The sequence below is a fragment of the Ursus maritimus genome, unplaced genomic scaffold, assembly GCF_017311325.1.
Source record: "Ursus maritimus isolate PB19 unplaced genomic scaffold, ASM1731132v1 scaffold_13, whole genome shotgun sequence".
NCBI classification, from domain to species: Eukaryota; Metazoa; Chordata; class Mammalia; order Carnivora; family Ursidae; genus Ursus; species Ursus maritimus.
The window spans coordinates 3,375,147-3,395,994 of record NW_024423675.1 but is presented as its reverse complement, the minus strand read 5'-3'; the positions used below and the strand labels follow the sequence as shown (position 1 = coordinate 3,395,994).

The 20,848-nt window shown below is 48.6% G+C and overlaps 2 protein-coding genes across 9 annotated transcripts in view; one reads left to right on the top strand and one right to left on the bottom strand.

Annotated features, from left to right (window-relative positions):
* The window catches only part of BACH2 (BTB domain and CNC homolog 2), a 347,862-nt gene that overhangs the window by 325,404 nt on the left and 1,610 nt on the right, over positions 1 to 20,848 (top strand). For all 8 annotated transcript variants that reach the window (XM_040627541.1, XM_040627544.1, XM_040627540.1 and 5 more), the window contains 2 exons: positions 5,197 to 6,789; positions 17,080 to 17,286. In XM_040627541.1, the coding sequence (XP_040483475.1) occupies positions 5,197 to 6,789; positions 17,080 to 17,286 (1,800 nt within the window). The remainder of the gene's footprint in view (positions 1 to 5,196; positions 6,790 to 17,079; positions 17,287 to 20,848) is intronic.
* Positions 17,535 to 20,848, bottom strand: part of GJA10 (gap junction protein alpha 10) — a 36,363-nt gene continuing 33,049 nt past the window's right edge. The window contains exon 6 of the transcript XR_005834294.1: positions 17,535 to 18,430. The gene's annotated coding sequence lies outside the window, so the exon portion shown is untranslated. The remainder of the gene's footprint in view (positions 18,431 to 20,848) is intronic.

The following is a 20,848-nucleotide window of genomic DNA, read 5'->3' as shown; positions in this document are numbered from 1 at the left end:
GGCATTGTGATGCCCCCAGCTTTGTTTTTCCTTTTCAACAGTTCCTTGGAGATTCGGGGCCTTTTCTGGTTCCATACAAATTTAAGGACTATTTGTTCCAGTTCTTTGAAAAATGTCCTTGGTATTTGGATCGGGATAGCATTGAGAGTGTAGATTGCTCTGGGTAGCATGGACATTTTAACTATGTTAATTCTTCCGATCCATGAGCATGGAATATCTTTCCATCTTTTTATGTCTTCCTCAATGTCTTTTAAGAGTGATTTATAGTTTCTAGAATAAAGGTCCTTTATGTCTCTGGTTAAGTTAATTCCAAGGTAACGTATGGTTTTTGGTGCTATTGTAAATGGGATGGATTCCCTAATTTCTCTTTCTTCAGTCTCATTATTTGTGTATAGAAATGCAACTGATTTCTGAGCATTGATTTTGTATCCCGCCACATTACTGAATTGCTCTATAACTTCTAATAGTTTGGGAGCAGATTCTTTTGGGTTTTCCATATAGAGTATCATGTCATCTGCGAAGAGAGACATTTTGACTTCTTCTTTGCCGATTTGGATACCTTTGATCCCTTTTTGTTGCCTGATTGCTGTTGCAAGGACTTCTAGTACTATGTTGAATAATAGTGGCGATAGTGGGCATCCTTGTTGTGTTCCTGATCTTAAGGGAAAGGCTTCCAGCTTTTCCCCATTGAGAATGATATTCGTTGTAGGCTTTTCATAGATGGTTTTTATGAAATTGAGGATTATACCCTCTATCCCTACACTCTGAAGGGTTTGAATCAGGAAAGGATGCTGTATTTTGTCAAATGCTTTTTCTGCATCAATTGAGAGGATCATATGATTTTTGGCTTTTTTCTTGTTGATAAAATCTATCACACTGATAGATTTGTGAATGTTGAACCACCCTTGCGTCCCAGGGATGAATCCCACTTTGACCTTGTTTCTTTCAGACCTGAAACCCAAAGGTCAAGGCCACTTGCCTTGTGTGTGCCAACTGCTGGAGAAGCTCATCACCTGCTTGGGAGCAGAGGGCAAGAGAGATACGACGGCTTCCCTTAGAGCAGTGCAACACCGCTCCATTACTATCAGTGAAACGGAGCTGCTTTGCTATTTCTAGCCTCTTCATTCCACTCTAACTTTATGATCATTACCTTTTTAAATAACGTTTTTATGGGTCGTTAGTTTTATGTGGGATTCTCCACTTCCCACCCTTCTTATTTTTCCCATTACCAGAGCCTTACTTGTTCAAAACGGAAAGTAAATAACAATGCAGCCTTGTGATCATGGTTTCATAAACATACAGCTTTCCATTGGTACCTGGATATTTGCTTTCTGTGTACGGTGAGTGAGTTTAAATGATTCCTAAAAATGGAAAGACAGTGCAAGCTACCAAACAGAGGCTAAAACCAATATTTAGAAAGACTCTGCCTGATTTGACATGGCCTGCATATGTGATGGGCACTTGCTTTCTGTTTTGTATATTTGGAGTTAATCACAGCTGGCCTAACGTGTACCAAAGCAGCTCTTGACCCAGAGTGGACATGGGCGATTTCACGGCACTCCAGGTGTCCTGCTTATGAGGGCTCAAGGGATCCCCACAGACCTCAGCAGTCGCCTTCTCTTCTGAACTGGTTGGGATTTCTCAGTTGACAACTAATCATGTAATCTTGTGATTGCCTTTCCATTGTTGACTGATGTTGTTATCTGATAATTAACTTTCCACTGTTAAGGTGTATCTACAATACTACATTGTAGGTTTCTTGGGCACGGGGCCTAGTCTCGTACTTATCCGTTCCTTATAGCACTTGGATTGGAATCCCAGCTCTATGACCTTGAATGAATTGCTTCACCTCCCTGTTTCCTTGTCTCCAAAATAGAGGCAGTCACGCCTGCTTTGCAGTGCATTACGAGAACCAGCCGGCATGGTGCTGGGTGCTAGGAGTACTTGGTAGATGGTAACTAGACAAAGCCTTGCACACAGAAGCTGAACAAAACTGAGCAAAACTGAATACGACAAAGCAGGATTTAAACTCATGTGAGGGGAGAGCTGGTTATGGACTCTTGAAATTTCACGGTGAAGACACTGTTTCCTCTGATCTTCAACTTGAATGACAGTTTACAATCCTGTTTTTAATCATGACTCTTTAATGACCATACGATGATCATTTCAAGCTCATAATGTCTTCCTTTTTTTTAATAATAATTTTTTATTAAGTTAGTCACCATACAGTACATCCCAAGTTTTTGATGTAAAGTTCGATGATTCATTAGTTGTGTATAGCACCCAGTGCACCATGCAATACGTGCCCTCCTTACTACCCATCACCAGCTTATCCCATTCCCCCACCCCCCTCCCCTCTGAGGTCCTCAGTTTGTTTCCCAGAGTCCATAGTCTCTCATGGTTCATTCCCCCTTCTGTTCACCCCCTCTTCTTTCTACCATTTCTTCTACCGATCTTCCTACTTCTTATGTTCCATAAATGAGTGAAACCATATGATAATTGTCTTTCTCTGCTTGACTTATTTCGCTTAGCATTATCTCCTCCAGTCCCGTCTTCTCGGCCTGAAAGGTGTGATTTGGGATGTAGAAACTGTGCTCATTGGCACCCTCAGTCCCACTCAAACATTTCCGCATCAGCTTGTCCCTGCATGGAGAGGCTTCCTCCAGCTCCTTGTAGCCATGTGGCAGGTGGCGATGCCCATGACTAATCTAGTCATCCTCAGGGGTGTTCCTGTTTTCTCTAGGAATTTTCTTTAAAAGCAGCCATAGTGGGGGACAGTGGCAGGACTTACTGAGACGAATGGCATCAAAATAAAAAGGGTATGACCATAAGGGAGGACTGTATAAAAAATACAAATGACTTTGAGGAGAGTGTCCCCCATTTCCCGTATACTGAGCACATCTACCCAAACTCAAGATGTGTTTCCATTCAGCAACTGGCAGATTGCCTGGGAGTGGAACAAAAAAATGCTTCCTTGTGGGGGGGTCACCTCTGCCTTGATTAGGCCATTCTTCTCTTTATAACGAAGAAGTGGGTCATGTGACGTCCCCATTGCTTGCTTTGCTTACCTGTAAATGTGTACTTTCTTGCTTTGCACTCCCTTTGAAAGGTTCCTGGGGGAAAAGTACATAAAACAGATATAGTAGATACTGCATTTGTTGAATCTATTACCGTGTCAGCTGAGTAGGACACAAAGGTGGGTCAGATGCGCTGTTTCAATAGTGGTCCTAGGGGATAGGACAGATAAGGACTGTTGCCTGCCTTTGACCGGTTGGTTGGCGTGGTTTATTGGTTTACACAGTGACTTGCTCGGAAAGTAATTTGAGACGATACTCACCAAACAGTCGGTGTTGTTACTTTCTGTACACTGTCATCATATGTTAGGGGCACAGGTAGACTTACAACGTTTCAGTACCACACAGGCTTTTATCAGGTGTGTACCGTGTTAGCAACCCTAATCAGATGCAGAGTTATAAAGAGAAACGGAGCCGTCCCTGATCTAAGGAGCTTGCTAACAGTAGAAACAGACCCAATTAAGTATAATAAAAGTGAGATGACAGTGATTGCCCTTGGAACTATAATGTGAGTCTAGCGGTCATGTTTTTTGTTGTATTCTTTTTTTAACCAAATATCTTGGGACTCATTATCTGACAGAGGTTTGGGGTTGGTTTTTTTTTTTTTTTTTTAATTTGGAATTTTATTTAAAGTCCTTCCAAAATACGGACAATTAAAATCCCATTCAGTTATATATCTAAGAAATTTCCCTTACTGGAAAGAATGTCGCATATAAAGTCAGCGCTGCCCTGAACAATCCAGGGCATTCTCACCCTAGCGATGGACTGAGAGGCTGGTATCGTTTGTTCTAAGAGGCTGGGAGACCGCTCCCATAGGAGGTGGTGTCCAAGTTGGATCTCAGACGAGGGATGGACGTCCTCACAAGAGTTTTGGCTCTGGAGGCTGCGATGAATTCAGTACCTGGGGGAGTCAGCTACAGAGCCGGCCAGTTCGACTTGCTCAGCACCTACGCCCTTAGATACTTTGTAATCACTGCTCCTGGAGCTTCAACAAGGACGCCCCATGATGGCTGCTTTCATTCGATGTGTCCACATGATCCGCAGATCTGCCTCCCCTTCCTATGGGGTCAGCAGTGCTTGCAAGAACCTAGAAGATGCATGTAGGTTTGCATAGAGGGCGAGGAAGCCTGCCCTGAACACCAGCAACTTTAATCCACTTCCATCTGAGAGAACAGTTGGCCTTAGGCAATGTATTTCTAATCTTCTCAGTCATTCTCTGTGCATATGGGGGGGTGTGCCGACACAAAGCCATGCATAAATAGCACATTTTCAGTCGGTAAAATGTAAAGCATGAGGAGCACCTGACAGTGGTAGGCTGAGCCTCTGAAGATTTAGCAGGAAAGAAGACGGCTGCATGGCAAAGCCACTGCTCATAATTAGGCAAGGAGTAGCCTATTTCCCGCGCCGCTCAGCAACTTGAACCCTTTAAATGGCAGCTGGCCTGTTTCGTTCTGTAACCCCCATTCTTTCTGGGCCAGGAGTTGATTTTGGGGTTGAGAACACTGCTTTGGACTATCGTCATCTCTGGTATTCCTGTAAGATCAGGTAGGACGTGATGACGGAAAAGTCCCATCTGGAAACCATGATGAATGAGAAAAACAGAAGTTGCTTTCATGTCGCTCTTTAACTTGTTAAGTGAGGGAAAACTATTTTTCAACCCCTGTGGACTTTCAGGTTTTAACAGGCCACATTGCCAGTTTTGCAGTTGACAAGAAAAATAGAATGCTTTCTTTGGCTCAAGTGAGCCGCAAGTGTCACGGCTCTCCTTACTAGAAGGGCTCTCCACGGGACTGATTGGGAGGAAATTAATAGGCTTCCCATTGTTACCATGCGTTTTTGCCGGGGTATTTCATTAGCGTAAACACTGAACCCCTTGTCATCTGGTTTCACCACTTGACCCGGGTGATTTGCAATGCCATGTGCCAGGTGATGAAGTGGGGCGGAGGCAAGCAGGAGACAGGCACTAATTACTGGAAGCAGAGTCGTTGCTGACCCGGTGCGAGATTAACTGCTCCTTTGCAGTCTTTATTCTGGGACATTAGCACTGTCTGGTTATCTTGCTTCAGTTGAGGGATTCGGGACAATAGCCGTGCTGATGGTAATTTCCCTGTTTGTTTTGCAGGTCACGGCCAGGGGCTTTGGGCCTCTGTTACAGTTTGCCTACACCGCCAAGCTATTACTCAGCAGAGAAAACATCCGCGAGGTCATCCGCTGTGCTGAGTTCCTGCGCATGCATAACCTGGAGGACTCCTGCTTCAGCTTCCTGCAGACCCAGCTCCTGAACAGCGAGGATGGCCTGTTCGTGTGCCGGAAGGACGCTGCGTGCCAGCGCCCGCACGAGGACCGGGAGAACTCCGCCGGAGAGGAGGAGGAGGAAGAGGAGGAGACGATGGACTCAGAGACCGCCAAGATGGCGTGCCCCAGGGACCAGATGCTTCCAGACCCCAGCAGCTTTGAGGCCACCGCCATCCCCGTAGCCGAGAAGGAGCAAGCTTTGCTGCCCGAGTCCGATGTGCCGGCCGACACCAAGGAGAGCTCCGAAAAGGACGCGTTAACGCAGTACCCCAGATACAAGAAATACCAGCTTGCATGTACCAAGAATGTCTACAACGCATCATCACACAGTACCTCAGGTTTTGCAAGCACATTCAGTGAAGAGAACTCCAGCAACAGCCTCAAGCCGGGGCTTGCCGTGGGGCAGATTAAAAGTGAACCGCCCAGTGAGGAGAACGAGGAAGAGAGCATCACACTCTGCCTGTCCGGAGATGAGCCTGACAGCAAGGACAGAGCGGGGGATGTGGAAATGGACCGGAAACAGCCCAGCCCCGCCCCAGGCCCCGCCCCCGCCGCCGGGGCCACCTGCCTGGAGAGATCCAGGAGCGTGTCCTCCCCCTCCTGTTTAAGGTCTCTGTTCAGCATCAAAAATAGCGTGGAGTTGTCTGGCCTGCCCAGTACCTCTCAGCAGCACTTTGCCAGGAGTTCAGCGTGCCCTTTTGACAAGGGGATCACTCAGGGTGACCTTAAAACTGACTACGCCCCTTTCCCGGGGAATTACGGACAGCCCCACCTGGGCCAGAAGGACCTGTCCAACTTCACCACGGGGTCGCCCCTCAAGGGGCCTGGGTTGGAGGCTCTCTGTAAACAGGAAGGAGAGCTGGACCGGAGAAGTGTGATCTTCTCCTCGAGCGCTTGTGACCAAGTGAGCTCTGCGGTGCATTCTTACTCTGGGGTAAGCGGTTTGGACAAAGACCTCTCTGAGCCGGTGCCAAAGGGTCTGTGGGTGGGGGCTGGCCAGTCCCTGCCCAGCGCACAGGCCTACGCCCACGGTGGGCTGATGGCTGACCATTTGCCAGGAAGGATGCGGCCCAACACTAGCTGCCCGGTGCCAATCAAAGTGTGCCCTCGCTCGCCCCCCTTGGAGACCAGGACCAGGACTTCCAGCTCTTGCTCCTCCTACTCCTACGCAGAGGACGGAAGCGGGGGCTCACCCTGCAGCCTCCCTCTCTGTGAGTTCTCCTCCTCGCCCTGTTCCCAGGGAGCCAGATTCCTAGCCACAGAGCATCAGGAGCCAGGCCTGATGGGAGATGGAGTGTACAACCAAGTCCGACCCCGAATTAAATGTGAGCAGTCTTATGGAACCAACTCCAGCGACGAATCCGGATCGTTCTCGGAAGCAGACAGTGAGTCGTGTCCTGTGCAGGACAGGGGCCAGGAGGTAGGGAACCCGCATCAATTCAAGCATGTGATCCACTCTTGCAGTCCTTTATCTGGACTCTACCTGCTGCCCCACCACTCCCAGATTAAAGGTTCCAGGAAAGGGCCCGCCTTCCCCATCCACAGAGGCAGGATGCTTCAAAGTTATCCCAAAGTAACCACTTTTTTCCTAGAAGGTGCTTGAAATTTGATCTAGATTTTGGTCCCGAGGCAAGCTGCTTAGTAAAAAAAAGTTCAGTCTAATACATGAAAGGCATGTTCGGGTACTTCGGATCTCCCCCTTCCTCCGCCCTTTCTCCTTCTGCTTTGAAAGGGTGCCGTACTCATCACCCTCATCCTGGCACTGCGCGCCTTCAGGGTGAAAGAAAATAGAGAATCGCTTTCAAAATTGATTGAGTGACACTAGACAGACCCACAATAACGGGCACTTGTCCAGCACCCTCTAAGTTTTCCTTGTCAGCAGGAGTCCCCGGGGCCATCCCTTGTCCTTTGCGGTGCAGGCGACGGACCGCCCACCACCCTTCCTGATCCCAGGGTCCCTGCAGAAGCACCCTAGTCAGTCCACACAACTGTGTAGAGTGTCGTTTCCTGAGCTCCCCACCAATGATGAGAAATCACTTCGAGGAGGAGTGGGATTGAGTAGCGGTTTCTGCTCCCCCGAAAGCAGAGTGCCTTCTCGTGCTTTATAGATAACCATTCCCAAAGGCTCCACCCATCTTACCAATGCTGGGAGATGGAGCGGGAACAACAGCAGCCGCATCCTGAGCAACACGCCCATGCCTGAGGAGAGAAAAGAATAGACGCCCCTCTGCTCCCCTTTCCCTCTGTGACATGAGAGGCCCCTGCAAAGATCTGAGGGAGTCTGTGTCATGATCCCGCGCCGTCTGGCTGATTGACAAGGAACCGACCTGAGACTGCCACCCGGGCGTCAGACCTGCCCCGGGAGCAGCAGGAGCAGGGCCTCGAGAAGCCCCTGCTCAGAGCTGCTTATCTGAACACCGCAGGAGGAGACGCAGCCAGGTCCTCCGTAGGCCAGCGCCCTGGGTTCGTGTCTGCGCTCCCGGGATATCAGCCCCTAGTGAGGCAGGGATGCTAACCCAGCCAGACTGGCAGAAATGCCACACGGGGTGAGGTGCCTTTTCACAGGGCCACATGCGGTTGATTCAGCCCCCGCAAGATTGGCAAGAAGCACAGGAGGTTTTAATTAGGGCATGTTTTGAAAATAGATCCCAGCGCTCCCCGTGCCAAGGGCACAGATGCCCTGTGGTCACTTCCTCCTGTTGCTAGAGAGCCCGCTCCCGGCCCTTCTCTTAGTGCCTGGGGGAGAAAATGGAGAAAAACATCCTGGAAGGATTTAATTAAGCTCAAAGAAATTATAAAGGAAATTTGAGTGGGAACTCTTCCTGTCCGAATACACCCTGTCCCCTCAGGTTTGGGTTGTGCCCAGTGCCCCGAGCTGAGAGGACTGACTTGTTGTGAAAAGAGTGAAACGTTGTGCTCTCTTTCCTCACTCGTTTCTCTTTGTCTCATCATAACTTAGGTGAGGTTTTCTTTTTTTCCCTGACACTGTTCCTAAGCGCCCCTGATGCAGAAGCCTAGTCCCTGGGCCGGGTTCATCAGCATAATGATTTATCTTGCTGAGGATTGGCGTCTGGAGAAAAGGGCAAGTGTCTTTCTAAGAGGAGCCCCACCATTAAGCTGAAGGGGTTGTGTTGTCATGACATTTGCATATGTTCGAGGTACTGCCAGTTTTGGATCATCTCCTTTTGTCTCTCTCATATCCCAAAAGAGAGTTTAAAGTCACTTCTTCAAATTAAATGCCACCAACAAGAGCACATGTGTTTTCCCTGTGTGTTTGGGCCACATCACTTGTCTACCTTTAGAATGTCTCAGTTCTAAATGAACCAGTCAAAAGGAAGATTCATACAACCTATAAAAAAGTGAAAAATACCAATGCTTTAAAAATATTTTTACTTTTACTTTTCAAAAAAATTATGTTCTTTGCATTTCTAACACTGAAAGCAGAAACCTTCACCAGAGTTCTGTGCCGTTTCAAGAATCACATTTAGCGCCCCCAAGAAGGGCATTTTGAACAGGGTTGTTAAAGGTAAAGTTCCTCCCAGTTTGACATTTTAGTTTTCCCAGAGTAGAGATTAGGTCTCAGGGACTCAGCATGACTGCTCCTCTTTAAGTTAATAACTTGCGTCCAGGAGTCACTTTGACCCCAGTGGGAGTGTGGTCCCCAGGACTAACATTGAAGGCAAATCCGTCATTCACAGTGTGAATTGTCACTCGTTTTCCTGAGCTAAACTGATCCAGAAGAAGCCAGCATCTGTTGGTCTGATCCTGCCCTGATCTGCTCTTGTAAGAGGTCTAAGTGACTCCCCTTCCTAGTGAAGTCCTGGGAGACACTGGAGTCAGAAACCAAACAGAGTTCTCACCTCCGGCCAGGCACCTGTCCAGTGCTCCAGACAGATGGGCCAGGCTCCTTCCCAGCCTCTCTTCCTCTACCTCGGTCAGGAGCCAAAATGTTAGCTCAAAAAAGTATCAGCATTCCTTACAGTCTGTGAGGTGTTCTGCGTATACCATCTCATCAATACTCCTCTCATCCTTTTTAACTGTCCCCTAGCTTTGAAGAGAGCTTCAGTGAGCACAATATTGTCCTTTCTCAACAATCAGCTCTTTAAAATTATTTTCTTCTTTGAAATAAGCAAACACAGCATACCCAGCCCCTAAGGTATCAAATTCAGCAGGCTCTCTCTGTGCCTGTGACGAGATAACCAACACATATTTACATCTCCAGGGGTTTGAGTGTTAGTTTGATGGCATTTACTGTATAATTACTCAGAACTTGCCTCCTTCGCACTGCTGTCTACTAGGTGCATGCCTCTAGGTCAGTCACGTCGGGTGAAAGCATGCTTCTTTAATATCCATGGGCCCCACAGATCACAGCTTATAGCTACCGTCTATCAACTGACAGTCCAGGCGTTTCCAGTTTTTTTCCCTTCTAATAAAAGTTGCTGCAGTAAACATTTTCGTGACCGTATTTAGTAGTGGTGCTTTTACTGTTGTGGGTTAGGATCCCCTAAGTGGGTTAAAGGTGACGCTTGTCTGTGAACTACGACCTAACTCCTTCCCCAAAAGGTTGTATCCTTCAGCAGTTTCTCAATGTCCATTCCCCCCTGTTCTTGCCAGTACTGGCTGTTACCAGTCCTAAATTTTGCCCATCTGCTGGGTGAAAGATGATGACTAAGGAGGCTGACATCTTTTCTCATGCGTATGTGCCACTTACCTGTCCCTTCCTGTGACTTGCCACTTTACATCTTTGCCCATTTTCCTCCCGTGGTGTTCATCTTTAAATCAATTTATAGGATCCTTAATCCCTAACACAGGAATATTAACCTGTCATTAGAAATGTTTCCCATATTTTCTCCTACTCGGTCTTTTTATTTATGGCATTTTTTTCCATATAGAAATGTTTCAGTTTTATGCACTCAAGTTATCCATCTTTTTCTTTATGACTTTTGGGTTTGCTGTATTACTTAAAAAGTCAGTTGTCTTATTTCCAATGATGAAAAATATGAACAGGTCATATTAAGTAGAAAAAGTAACAAAACAGTGTGTATAACAAGGTCCTATTTTGCTTTATAAATATACATAAGATTAAGAAGGCAGTATGGAGAATAAGAAAAAAATAGGAGGCAAAGTTGGGGAGGAATATAAGGAAAGTTGCATTTCTGTGTACCTCTGTAATGTCTGAATTTTATGTATGTATATCTCACACAGGGTCATTATTTTAATTGAGATACAGTTCACACACCATAAAATTTACCCGTTAAAGTGAATTATTCGGGGATTTTTAATGATTCACAGGGTTTAGACTATCACCACTCTAGTTCCAGGACATTTTCACCACCCCAAAAAGAAACACCACCACCATTAGCAAGTACTCCTCACTGTCCTCCCCTTAAAATCCCAGGCAACCACTAATCTACCTTCTATCTCTTAAGATCTGCATCTTCTGAACATCTCGTAACAATGGGACCCTGCGCTCCGTGGCCTTCTGTGTCTGGCTTCTCTCGCTGAGCATAGTGTTTTCGAGGTTCATCCTTGCCATTGATGTATCGGGGGTCCACCACATATCGGTGCTTTGTTCTTTTTTATTGCTGAGGAATCATCTACTCTGGATATACCACAGTTTGTTGATCCGTTGAGCGGTTGGGGGCATTTGGGTGGTTTCCTCTTTTGGACTATTAGCATTGGTGTGCAAGTGTTCTGTAGACATAAGTTTTCAGTTGTCTTCGTCATGTATCTAGCCATAGAATCGCTAAATCATATGAAAACTATATGTTTAACCTTTTGAGGAACTACCAGACTGTCTTCCAAGGTAACGACCCCATTTGACATTCCCACCAGAGGTGCACGAGGGCTCCCGTTTCTTTTCTTTTCTTTTTTTTTTTTTATTTGACAGAGAGAGAGCACGAGAGGGGTAAGGGGCAGAGGGAAAAGCAGACTCCCCGCTAAGCGGGGAGCCAAATGCAGGACTCGATCCCAGGACCCTGGGATCATGAGCTGAGCTGAAGGCAGACGTTTAACCGACTGAGCCACCCAGACGCCCTGTGGGCTCCCGTTTCTCCACACCCTCGCCAGCACTGGTGCTGCCTGGCTTTATTATCCCCATCCTAGTGCATGTGAAATGCTATCTCGTTTTGGTATACAGGTTCATTTTTACAATTTGAAAATTATAGACAAGTCACAAGCCTTTTCCAAGGCGTAATCTTCTTCGTGAGATGGTTTTATACCACAAGCATTTCTAAGTAATTGTAGCTTTTCGTAAGGAAGCACTAGAAAGACAATGGATTTGCATGGCCAAAAGGATCGATTCGATGGACCTGCTCTCTGAACACATTTCATGTCAGGAGGATAAAGCTTGTGAGAGTGAGGCTGCGTGTATGTGTGTGCTGATGCACATGTGGGAGCAGGGAGAAATCATGTCTGACGTGTGACAAAGTGGGAGAGCCGTGTCTGACTCTAACTCTTCCACTCACATGCCAACTTCCAGACATATGTTGTATGTAAAACTTTTATAGTCATTTTTGTGGTTCATTGAATCAGGCATCTTTCTTAAAATGCCTCTGATTGGTCTGCCTAATAAAAAGAAAACTTTGCTAGGCAGCATAGAAGTCGGCTGTATTTTTAATTAAAGCGATGTTTTTGTGTCGTCCTGAAAGATGTTCTTAGCATCTGGAATTCCAAAGCGTACCGTCTAGAAGAAGAAACCATGTGACAAGGAAAGATAGGGCTAATCAACAGAATTAATAATACCTCACATCTATCAGGCAATTCAGACTTTTCAAAGCACTTTCTCCGTCTGTTATCCAATTTTATTCTTCGCAGCCATCCTGTAAGCTAAGTAGGGCATGTATTATCTTCCTCTCTCACAGATCCTCAAAGAACTTCAGGACAGAGAGAAAGAAAGACTGGCCTGAGGTCACACAGCTAATTAATTGCGGTACAACTAAATCCCAGGTGTCCTGCATTTGTTCTGCAAACTGGACCGAGAGAATAGAGGGCAGAAGGACAATTGTGCAGGAAACGTCTCTTAGTGGGAGATTCTGTCTGGGGCGTCTGTCTAGCACGGACCTGGCTGTCCCCCTGCCCGCAGCACTGAATCATCAGCCCAGTGGGCATCTTGCTACCTCCCCTGACGAGGTACAGAGATCCCGGTGTCTTGTAAGAGCATAGGTGTTAAAGGCATTGGGCCTCAGGGGACTGCTAGCATGATCCAGCTCCCGCGGCTTCTGTTCAACCTCTGGTAGTGTAACCAAGAAAGGAGGGAGGGAAGAAGCTGCACAAACCAGCTTCCGCTGGGATTTCTAGAGGAAATGCTCGTTTTCAGCTTTTCCTGCAACCTTTGCATCTCTGTGCAGCTTCTCCAATAGCTCCCATTCAGCAAACCAGCAGCTCTGGGCAAGTGAAATGTGGTAAGAGGCACGGTGAGGTGAGGCGGCTGTGGGCTGCTTACAGCCCTGCACCAAAGATGCAGAGGAAACAGGTCACGGGGAGTGCGCCGGAGCAAGACAGCCGTTGTTTGGGGGTGGGAATTTTTTCTCCTCTTTTGTCTCATATTTGAATTTTCTGCAAGAAGTTATCATTCTTATATAATTGTTAATGGTATTTTTGTTTAACTGGGAGCAAGGGGTAGTTCTGGCCCAGAATGGGGTGGTTGTTGGTAAGGAGAGAGGTGGAACCATGGATTTCTGTTGCGCGGGAGGAGGTGCTGGCCCCCCGGGTCCCACGGCACCCCTGCTCAGGCCCTGGAGCAGGAATATTTAGGTTTCATTTACCATCTAGGTGTCATAGCTTTCTCCCACCTTCTGCGGGCCCCTGGGGCCGGGGCTCCTCAGCACCCTGCAGCGACCCCCATTTCACCAGGTGCTCATGAGCTGGAGCCCCCAGAAGGTCTAACCCCGCTCCAGTCGCTGTTCAGCAGTCCGGTCCTGGGACTGGGCTGGAAAGCCCTCTGTCCTTTGCTTCCGGTCCCGCTCCGGAGGGCCGAGGAGAGCGAGTAGCAGATCAACGGTAGCAGACCGCGCACGGGGCCCCGCGGGGCCCTCGGCTTGCTGACTCGGTGGCTGCGCCTGGCTTTGAGTCTCCACTGAAAACCGAGGTGGGGCTAGTGGGTGGGGACGAGCAGCAGCCATGAGAAATCAGTACCGTCCGTCCTGCGGGCCCTTCGCCTGCTGTGCAGCGAGCTTAGCCTCAGATGCCTGATGGGCTTCGCGTCCTGTGCCTCCGGTAGGCTGACGGCAGGTGCAGCCAGCGTTCAGACAGGTGGTGGTGGGAACTGGCAGCACATTTCGTCTTGTTAGGTGGGGTGCTTGGCACTGTTTCTGAGGGTCCAGTGAGAGAAAACGAAACCACTGCTGAGGAGGAAAATCCTGGAAGAAGAAGTGTGTGGAGGGACAATAAATAAGATGGTAAGCCGTACAGGGCTTAATTGGGTTACAAGAATTCTCCAGAGGAAAGGGAGGAGGGCCTCCGCCCTCTCGAAGTGTTTGAACCTTCAAAGGCCGAGTCACATTGGCTGACTTTCAGCCCCATTTGGGGAGTATTGGGTGGCCTGCAAGCTTGAGAATGGAATATTCTCCCCGCTCCATAAGGGGGTCTGTGGCTGCTGTTTATCTCCAAGGAAGATGTCCACTGGCTTGGAACTTACTACTCTGCAGATAAGAAAGAGCAGTGGCCAAGTTAACCACTGCTCCACCCAAGAAACTTCGGGACTTCCTCTTGGTAGTCAGTGTAAGCTCTCCCTTGTGTGAGGGCTAACAGAGCCTATTAAAAAGAAGCAAGAGTGGTCAGCCGTGGGGTTTCTTTCACATGGAAGGTCTATAGTTGACTATTTTCTTTTCCTTTGACCTCTTTAAAAAGCAGCTGGAGTTGCAACAGCTCTGCCGAAACTTTATATGGCCTTTTGCTTCAAGGACTTTGAAACGAGCATTGTTGATTTTTCCTTTTCCTGTCAACCTCTGTCCTGTTCCCCTGGTGTGTTCTATTCGCTGTCTGGATGATTTTAAATACAGTAGCTCTCGGTCTAGAAGGCCTTTTTGACTTTCCCCGTGGGCTGAATTGTGGGTACATATTCTTTGGGAAAAGAAGTAAACAGGATTCAGAGCAGAAGCCGCATTGCTTTGTCGTAGGCAGAGGGGGCGCCTGCACGAGGCCCCGCCGTGCTGCAACCTCTGTGTGCAAACAAGGCTTCTGCCTGGTGTGGAAACATCCGTGTCCCCGCCAGGCTGATCTCTGTGTGAGTTAGGCACTGTCCAGGATTGGAGTGTCTGTTTGTTATCCAAAGGGTATAAAGGGAAATCAAACAGTCTCCGTATCATTATAAGCCCTGTGCAAACACAGCCCGTGGACAAAGCCTGCTGGCTTCCCTGGCTGCCTGCCTTCAGCAGTGGGAGCAGGGCTGAGCTGAGTGTAGTGGAACGTGTGCTGTTGCGATGTTGCTTTCTTGGGCCAAAATTGTGCAGGTGTCATGGGACACAGTTCACCAGGCGGAAGTTGAATCAGAGCACCCATTGGGAGCCCGCAGCAAATGCCACGTCTAGCAGGCTCGGAGCTATGAAGGAACCTGCCAAAGCAGTCATCCAGCCACAGAAAGTCAAACGATCGTGCAGTGTGACTGCCTTTGTGCACGGGGATTAACTAGCCATAAATGCCAGGATCTAGACTCGTCTTCCTGCATCTGATGCAATCAGAGCAAAAGCCTGAGCTCAAAATAGAGGATCTTCATTTGACTCCCCTAAATGACACAGACATAACACTGCAGCTTCTGAATATTAACGAGGGCTTGGTTTCTGCACCCAAAAATATTTTGATCCATTAAACCCAGGCCCTCCTGTTTTTCTGGTTACTCCAGTTCATTGCGTCCCATTTGTTCCATCTCCTAGAGCTGTGCTGTCCAGTGTAGCAGCCGCACGCCACACGTGGCTATCGAGCCCTAGAAATGTGCCTTGTTCTAAATTGTGCTAAGTGCAAAATAAGCCTCCAGTTTTGAAAATGTAGTGCCAAAAAAGCAAACTATCTCGATAAGGTTTATATTAATTACATGTTGAAAATATCGTGGACCCATTGGACTAAATTAAATATACTATTAAAATAATTTCAGTTGTTTCTTTTCACTCTCTTTAATGTGGCTGCTAGAAACGCAAAATCACAGCTCTTGTTTGTATTGGACAGCGCTGGGCTGGCACTTGAAGAAGTTTAGGTTTACAGCGCCATCTGCTGGTTCACCAAAAGCAGCCGCTCATGTAAGCAAGAATTAAGTGCATCTGAGCCGAGGCAGACAACTTTGTCTCTTGGCCAAGCAACGCTCAACCTTCCTTTCCTGAAACAGGACCAGAACCGAACCCCGAAGTCCTTGCATCATCACTAAGAGTCTTGGAGAGGACAGTGACGAACTGCTGGAAGATCCAGGCCTGTGCATATGACAGAATATAAGGAGGACACAGATCCATCCCCCCAGAGACTCACATCCTCTCCTTGGATAATGCTTATTCGTCTTTGTCAAGAAGTTGGAATCTTGCTGCTAACAGTATCTGCATCAGTTATCACTGCTGCATAACAAATCACCCCCAGACTCCATGGCTTAAATCATTGATGATCTCTCACCATTTCTGTGGGGCAGGAACTCAGGAGGGGCCCATCGGAGCACTTCTGGCTTGGGATACCTCGGGAGGTGGAAGTCCGCGGCTGGGGCTTCCATCTCTGCAGGCTTGACGGGGCCTGACAACCCATGTCCAGGGTGGTTCGCACACACGACTGGCCAGGTAACACTGGTTGTTCGCTGAAGGCCTCAGTTCTTCTCCACGCGGTCTTGGGCCTTCCACGGAGCTGCCTGAGAGTCCTCTAGGCCTAGCAGCTGCTTTCCTCCAGAGAGAGCAGCCTCAGAAGCCTAAGAGAAAGCTGCAGCTTCTTCTAAGACCCAGCCTCAAGCCAGACACTGTGACCCCCACTGCATGGTGGTGACCCAGAGGCACGAACATGCATCCCGCCTCTGATAGGGAAAAGTCAACATCATGTTGTAAAAGAAAACGCGAGATGGGAAGGCCATTGTATTTTTGAAAATACAATCTGCCCAAGTCCCCAGCTTTGTCTATGCCTAGGCAGCTCAGAAGCACACCCCATTTTGCAGATGAGGAGATTGAGGCTCAGAGAAGTAAGGTAACTAGCCTGAGGTCTCATGTCTGGTGGAGGGACTAAAGCCCATTCCAACTCTTAGTCCACCCCGGTGTCGCCTACCCGAGTTCTCTCGCTGCGTCTCCTTATGCCGTGTCACTGAAAATCACACTGGTGGTTTCATCTTCCCAGCCTCTTCGAGGCATGCGGTGCTGTCCTCATTCAAGTGTTTCAGATAATTCCTTAGATGATGTCTGCCTGTAAATTCCACTCCATGGAAGTGGGTTTCAACTAACTACATAGCCTTTCTTACAAAATTGTAACAGCGAAAAAGTCCACATTTTCCAGTATCTCCCCTACTCTTTGCTTCAGAAATCTCAGGAATGATAACCACGTTATAATGTGTGTGTTCGCATTCTGTTTGACTCTCTAAATATGACATCTTATTTGTGTCCGAGACAAGAAAATTAATCACTGCTTGCTTTCAGTAGTTTCCATCCTATTTGGTCATCTTAAAAAGGTGGTTGTACCGTGTTTTTGATGTTGTGCCCGCTGGAGTTCAAACTAAAATCCAACCACCATAATCATATTCTACTGTTCTTGGTTTCAGGTCAAACTTCCCTTTCCTGTAGATCAAATCACAGATCTTCCACGGAACGATTTCCAGATGATGATTAAGATGCACAAGCTGACCTCAGAACAGTTAGAGTTCATTCACGACGTGCGACGGCGAAGCAAGAACCGCATCGCAGCCCAGCGCTGCCGCAAGAGGAAACTGGACTGTATTCAGAATTTAGAATGTGAAATCCGCAAACTGGTGAGTTGACGCGCTTGTCGCTCTCAGCAACCTGGAGTGAGCGGACTCGTGCCGGGCTGCAGTGGCGAAGGCTAGAGAAGCGGAGAGAAGGGTTACATTCGGGGAGGTTTGGGTTGATTTTTCTTTTTTTAGATTTTATTTATTTATTCGACAGAGATAGAGACAGCCAGCGAGAGAGGGAGCACAAGCAGGGGGAGTGGGAGAGGAAGAAGCAGGCTCCCAGTGGAGGAGCCCGATGTGGGGTTCGATCCCAGAACGCCAGGATCGCTTTTCAATAAGGCAGACACTTAACGACTGCACCACCCAGGCGCCCGTTGGGTTGATTTTTACAAGTTTCTCAACAGAAGTAATAGCATTCTATCCACAATTGTGTGTGTCTGTGCCAGTGTGTAATCACGTTTCGGTATTTTCTATCCTTCAGCCTCCCTGCATTTAGAGGGAGTTCTTCCTCTTTGTTCCATTCAGCGTGTGCTAGTAGCTCACATCTCTTGCATACGTGTGTGGACCAGGTATCCTTCTCAACTGTTCTCGTAAATGATCGCACTTAACCCTCACATCCACCCTGTGACGGAGGTTCTATTTTCTCTCCATTTTCAGAGAAGGAAATGAGTGCAGAGAGGTTCGCCAACTCCCCACGATGTGGCAGAGCTTCAGTGCAAACCCAAATCTTGTATTATCACCACTGCTTTCTCCTGCCTCCCACAGGAGAATGTAGAACCCAGACAGGACACCACGGGACCTCCCGAAGGCCCTTGCAGCCCCGGGGTCCTTGATTTTGCAATTCTGCCTCCCAGTGGCTGCCACCTCTTCCCAGGGCCTGAGAATATTTTGTCTCAGGGAAGAAGCCCCCGTCTCCCAGGCTCCCCTCAGTGGGAGCTCGGTGCCCCCTTCTCCTCGGTGAGCAGCTTCAGCTCCAGGAAGTAAATCCGGGTGGCCTCTGGCTCCTGACTTAGCTTTGAAGGCAACCAGTGCAACCTCATTCAGCTCGACCCGCTGGCCAGATACCGGAAGCAGCTTAGGTGCCATGTCCATGTCAGGCTGAAGAAGGGAGAGGCCACGTGATGTGCTTATGACCTAAGTTTGGGTCCTCAGACCGTACACGGCGATCCTTTGCCTCGTGATGGGCCCCTGACCTGATGAGAACCTAGGAACAAGATAATACATTTGAAAAGCATGAGTAAATGTTACCTGTTACTAAGGGAGTCTTGCACCTCAGGGTCTTTTTTCTTTTTTCTTTTTTAATTAACTCCCACCAAGCAGGGGAAACCGGCTCCTGGCAGTGGGTCCCCTCAGCTGTAAAATAACGCCCAAGCTTCTCAGCAAGACCTTCGTGCTTGCTCGTACGGGTTCGGTCTGTAGCTACCTCCAGTGTCACCTTCCACTCCTCTCCTCCAACTTGACCCCTAACAGAATCCACCGCTTTGCACTTCCTGCCACTGGTTGTTTCTGCTGCTCTCTGTGCCTCTGCTGTCTCCCCTCTACCTTGGACATTCTTCAAGCATTTTCTTCTCTGACTTTGTCCTTCATCCTTTAAGAATCAAGTTACTGCCCCCTCTCGAGGAAACCCGTTTCCTGAGCCCCCGTTGAGGCTAAGCACCCACTCGGGGAGCCCTCGTCTCACCTCTCCCCGCATCTGCATGTGTGTCTGTCTCCCCAGCCCCTGGCCCAAATGCTAGGTTCCTCACAAGGACAGTGACTGGCTCATCTCTCAGTGTCACCAGTGCAGGCCCAGGGGGCCTCTCAGGAAATGTCAGTTGCCCTGAAATGTATTGAAATTGTGACTGCGTTGTGGGACTACAAATTTCTTCTTTCAAGTTTTTCTTTAATGTTGCTTTAATAGCAACAACAACAATTTGTATTTAAGCCACATAAGGAAGCAAGACATTGCTGCTGGTGAAGGTGGGTCTTCTGAAAGCATGCTGGGCTTCGGTAGGGACCCAGCAAGGCTCAGTGTGCTGAGTGTGAGCCATCAGGGCCTTGAGCACAAGTCCAGGGCCTTCTGGCCCCATGCCCCTCTCGAGGTGGTAAAATGATTCTCATCGCCCATGTTTAAGGAACACCTGATTTTGTAATTAGAATTCTTTCAGTGTAATTTTGCAATACAAATAAAGTCTAATAACAATAAACAACAACAAATAATAAAGTCTAAGCCACACCGAGGCAGATACATAAAGCACTTTGCTGATACTGTTCAGTTGAAAAATGGATAGGGCATCTCCTACTTCTCCTCCCCCTGGTTTTGGAAGCCCCTTCAATGATAGGCTGCATTTCCCGGCCGCGTGAGAGTCTCGTGGGCTCCTCAGTGTCTGTGACTTAGAGTAACCAGGGCCTGGGTTTATACCGCCTTTCCTGCGGAGAGCCAAAACACTGTCGCCACAGCAGTTCATTTTCTTCTCCCTGAAAGTGGCCCGGGACAGTTTGCAGATCAGTAGGGGGTCAGTGGCAGAATAGAGAATGAGATGGCCCTCCTGGGGTGGGGCGGTGTGGCCTCCGGCTCTGCGCCCCGGACCTTCCTGGCGCCCCCGGGATGCACGGCCACAAACAAGATTTTTTCGGGAGGACACCTCCCAGAGGTGCTTCGCTTCTCACTCACGCCGCTGTCCCTGCGGTGCTGTGGCCGCTCACCTGGTCCGGGTGCCGGGTGGCGCTGGCCGGCGGGGTGGGCCGGGAGGCCCCGCGAGTCCCCCGCGCACGCACTGGCTCCCCACTCCCGCGCTGCCTGCGGCACGCCACTCAGCTTCTGCAAACTTGCATAATGTATTTCTCTCAACTTGCACTTGTACATCTGTTTATTTTTCATTTTTTAAACATGTTTTCTTGATAAATTTATAAATATTTTAGCAGGTGCCCTTTCCCCGTGTAAATCTCTGTCTCCGACACACATGCCCACGCTGCCTGCCAGACTGCACTCGTGAGCGGCACGTGCAGCGCCCTGTCGGAGCCCCCATCTCCTGTGTTTGCTGCTCCCTCCTTTCTCTCCCGCCCCCCGGCGCCACTCTCCCGCGCATCTGCGAACGTCCAGTCTGTGCTCTTTCACTGTGTGCACCCCTTGGAGCCTCCACATCGTCTCTCCTCGTCCGGCCGGTTCGGGTGCAGCCTTCACCAACCTCCCCTCTAGCAGCGAAATTCACCTCTCTGGTGGGATGGTGAATTTTAGGAACCCAAGAGTTTATGTGGGATTTCCTTGGAGGACGGACGTCTCGGAACCTCAGGCTAGTCGGCTAGGGCTCGGGCTCCACGCCTCTGTCGGCCCCTCCCGCGTCCAGGGACAGCCCATGCTCCCGACGCACTGCACAGTTTCCACCTGTCCCCGAGATGACCTGCTGTGTTCATCTGTCCGCCACAAAACGCCAGAAAGCCCGCTGAGGTTTGATCAAACCATGTGAAATTGCCTGTGGTCGCTTTCTGTTGTGATTTTCGTTGATTTTTTCAATAGACTTTTCTTTTTAGAGAAGCTTTAGGTGCACAGCAGAATTGAATGCCCCTGCCCCCTGCGCACTCACCACCTCCCCCATGACCGACACCTCCCACCTGAGGAGTGCATTTGTTACCATGCAGGAAC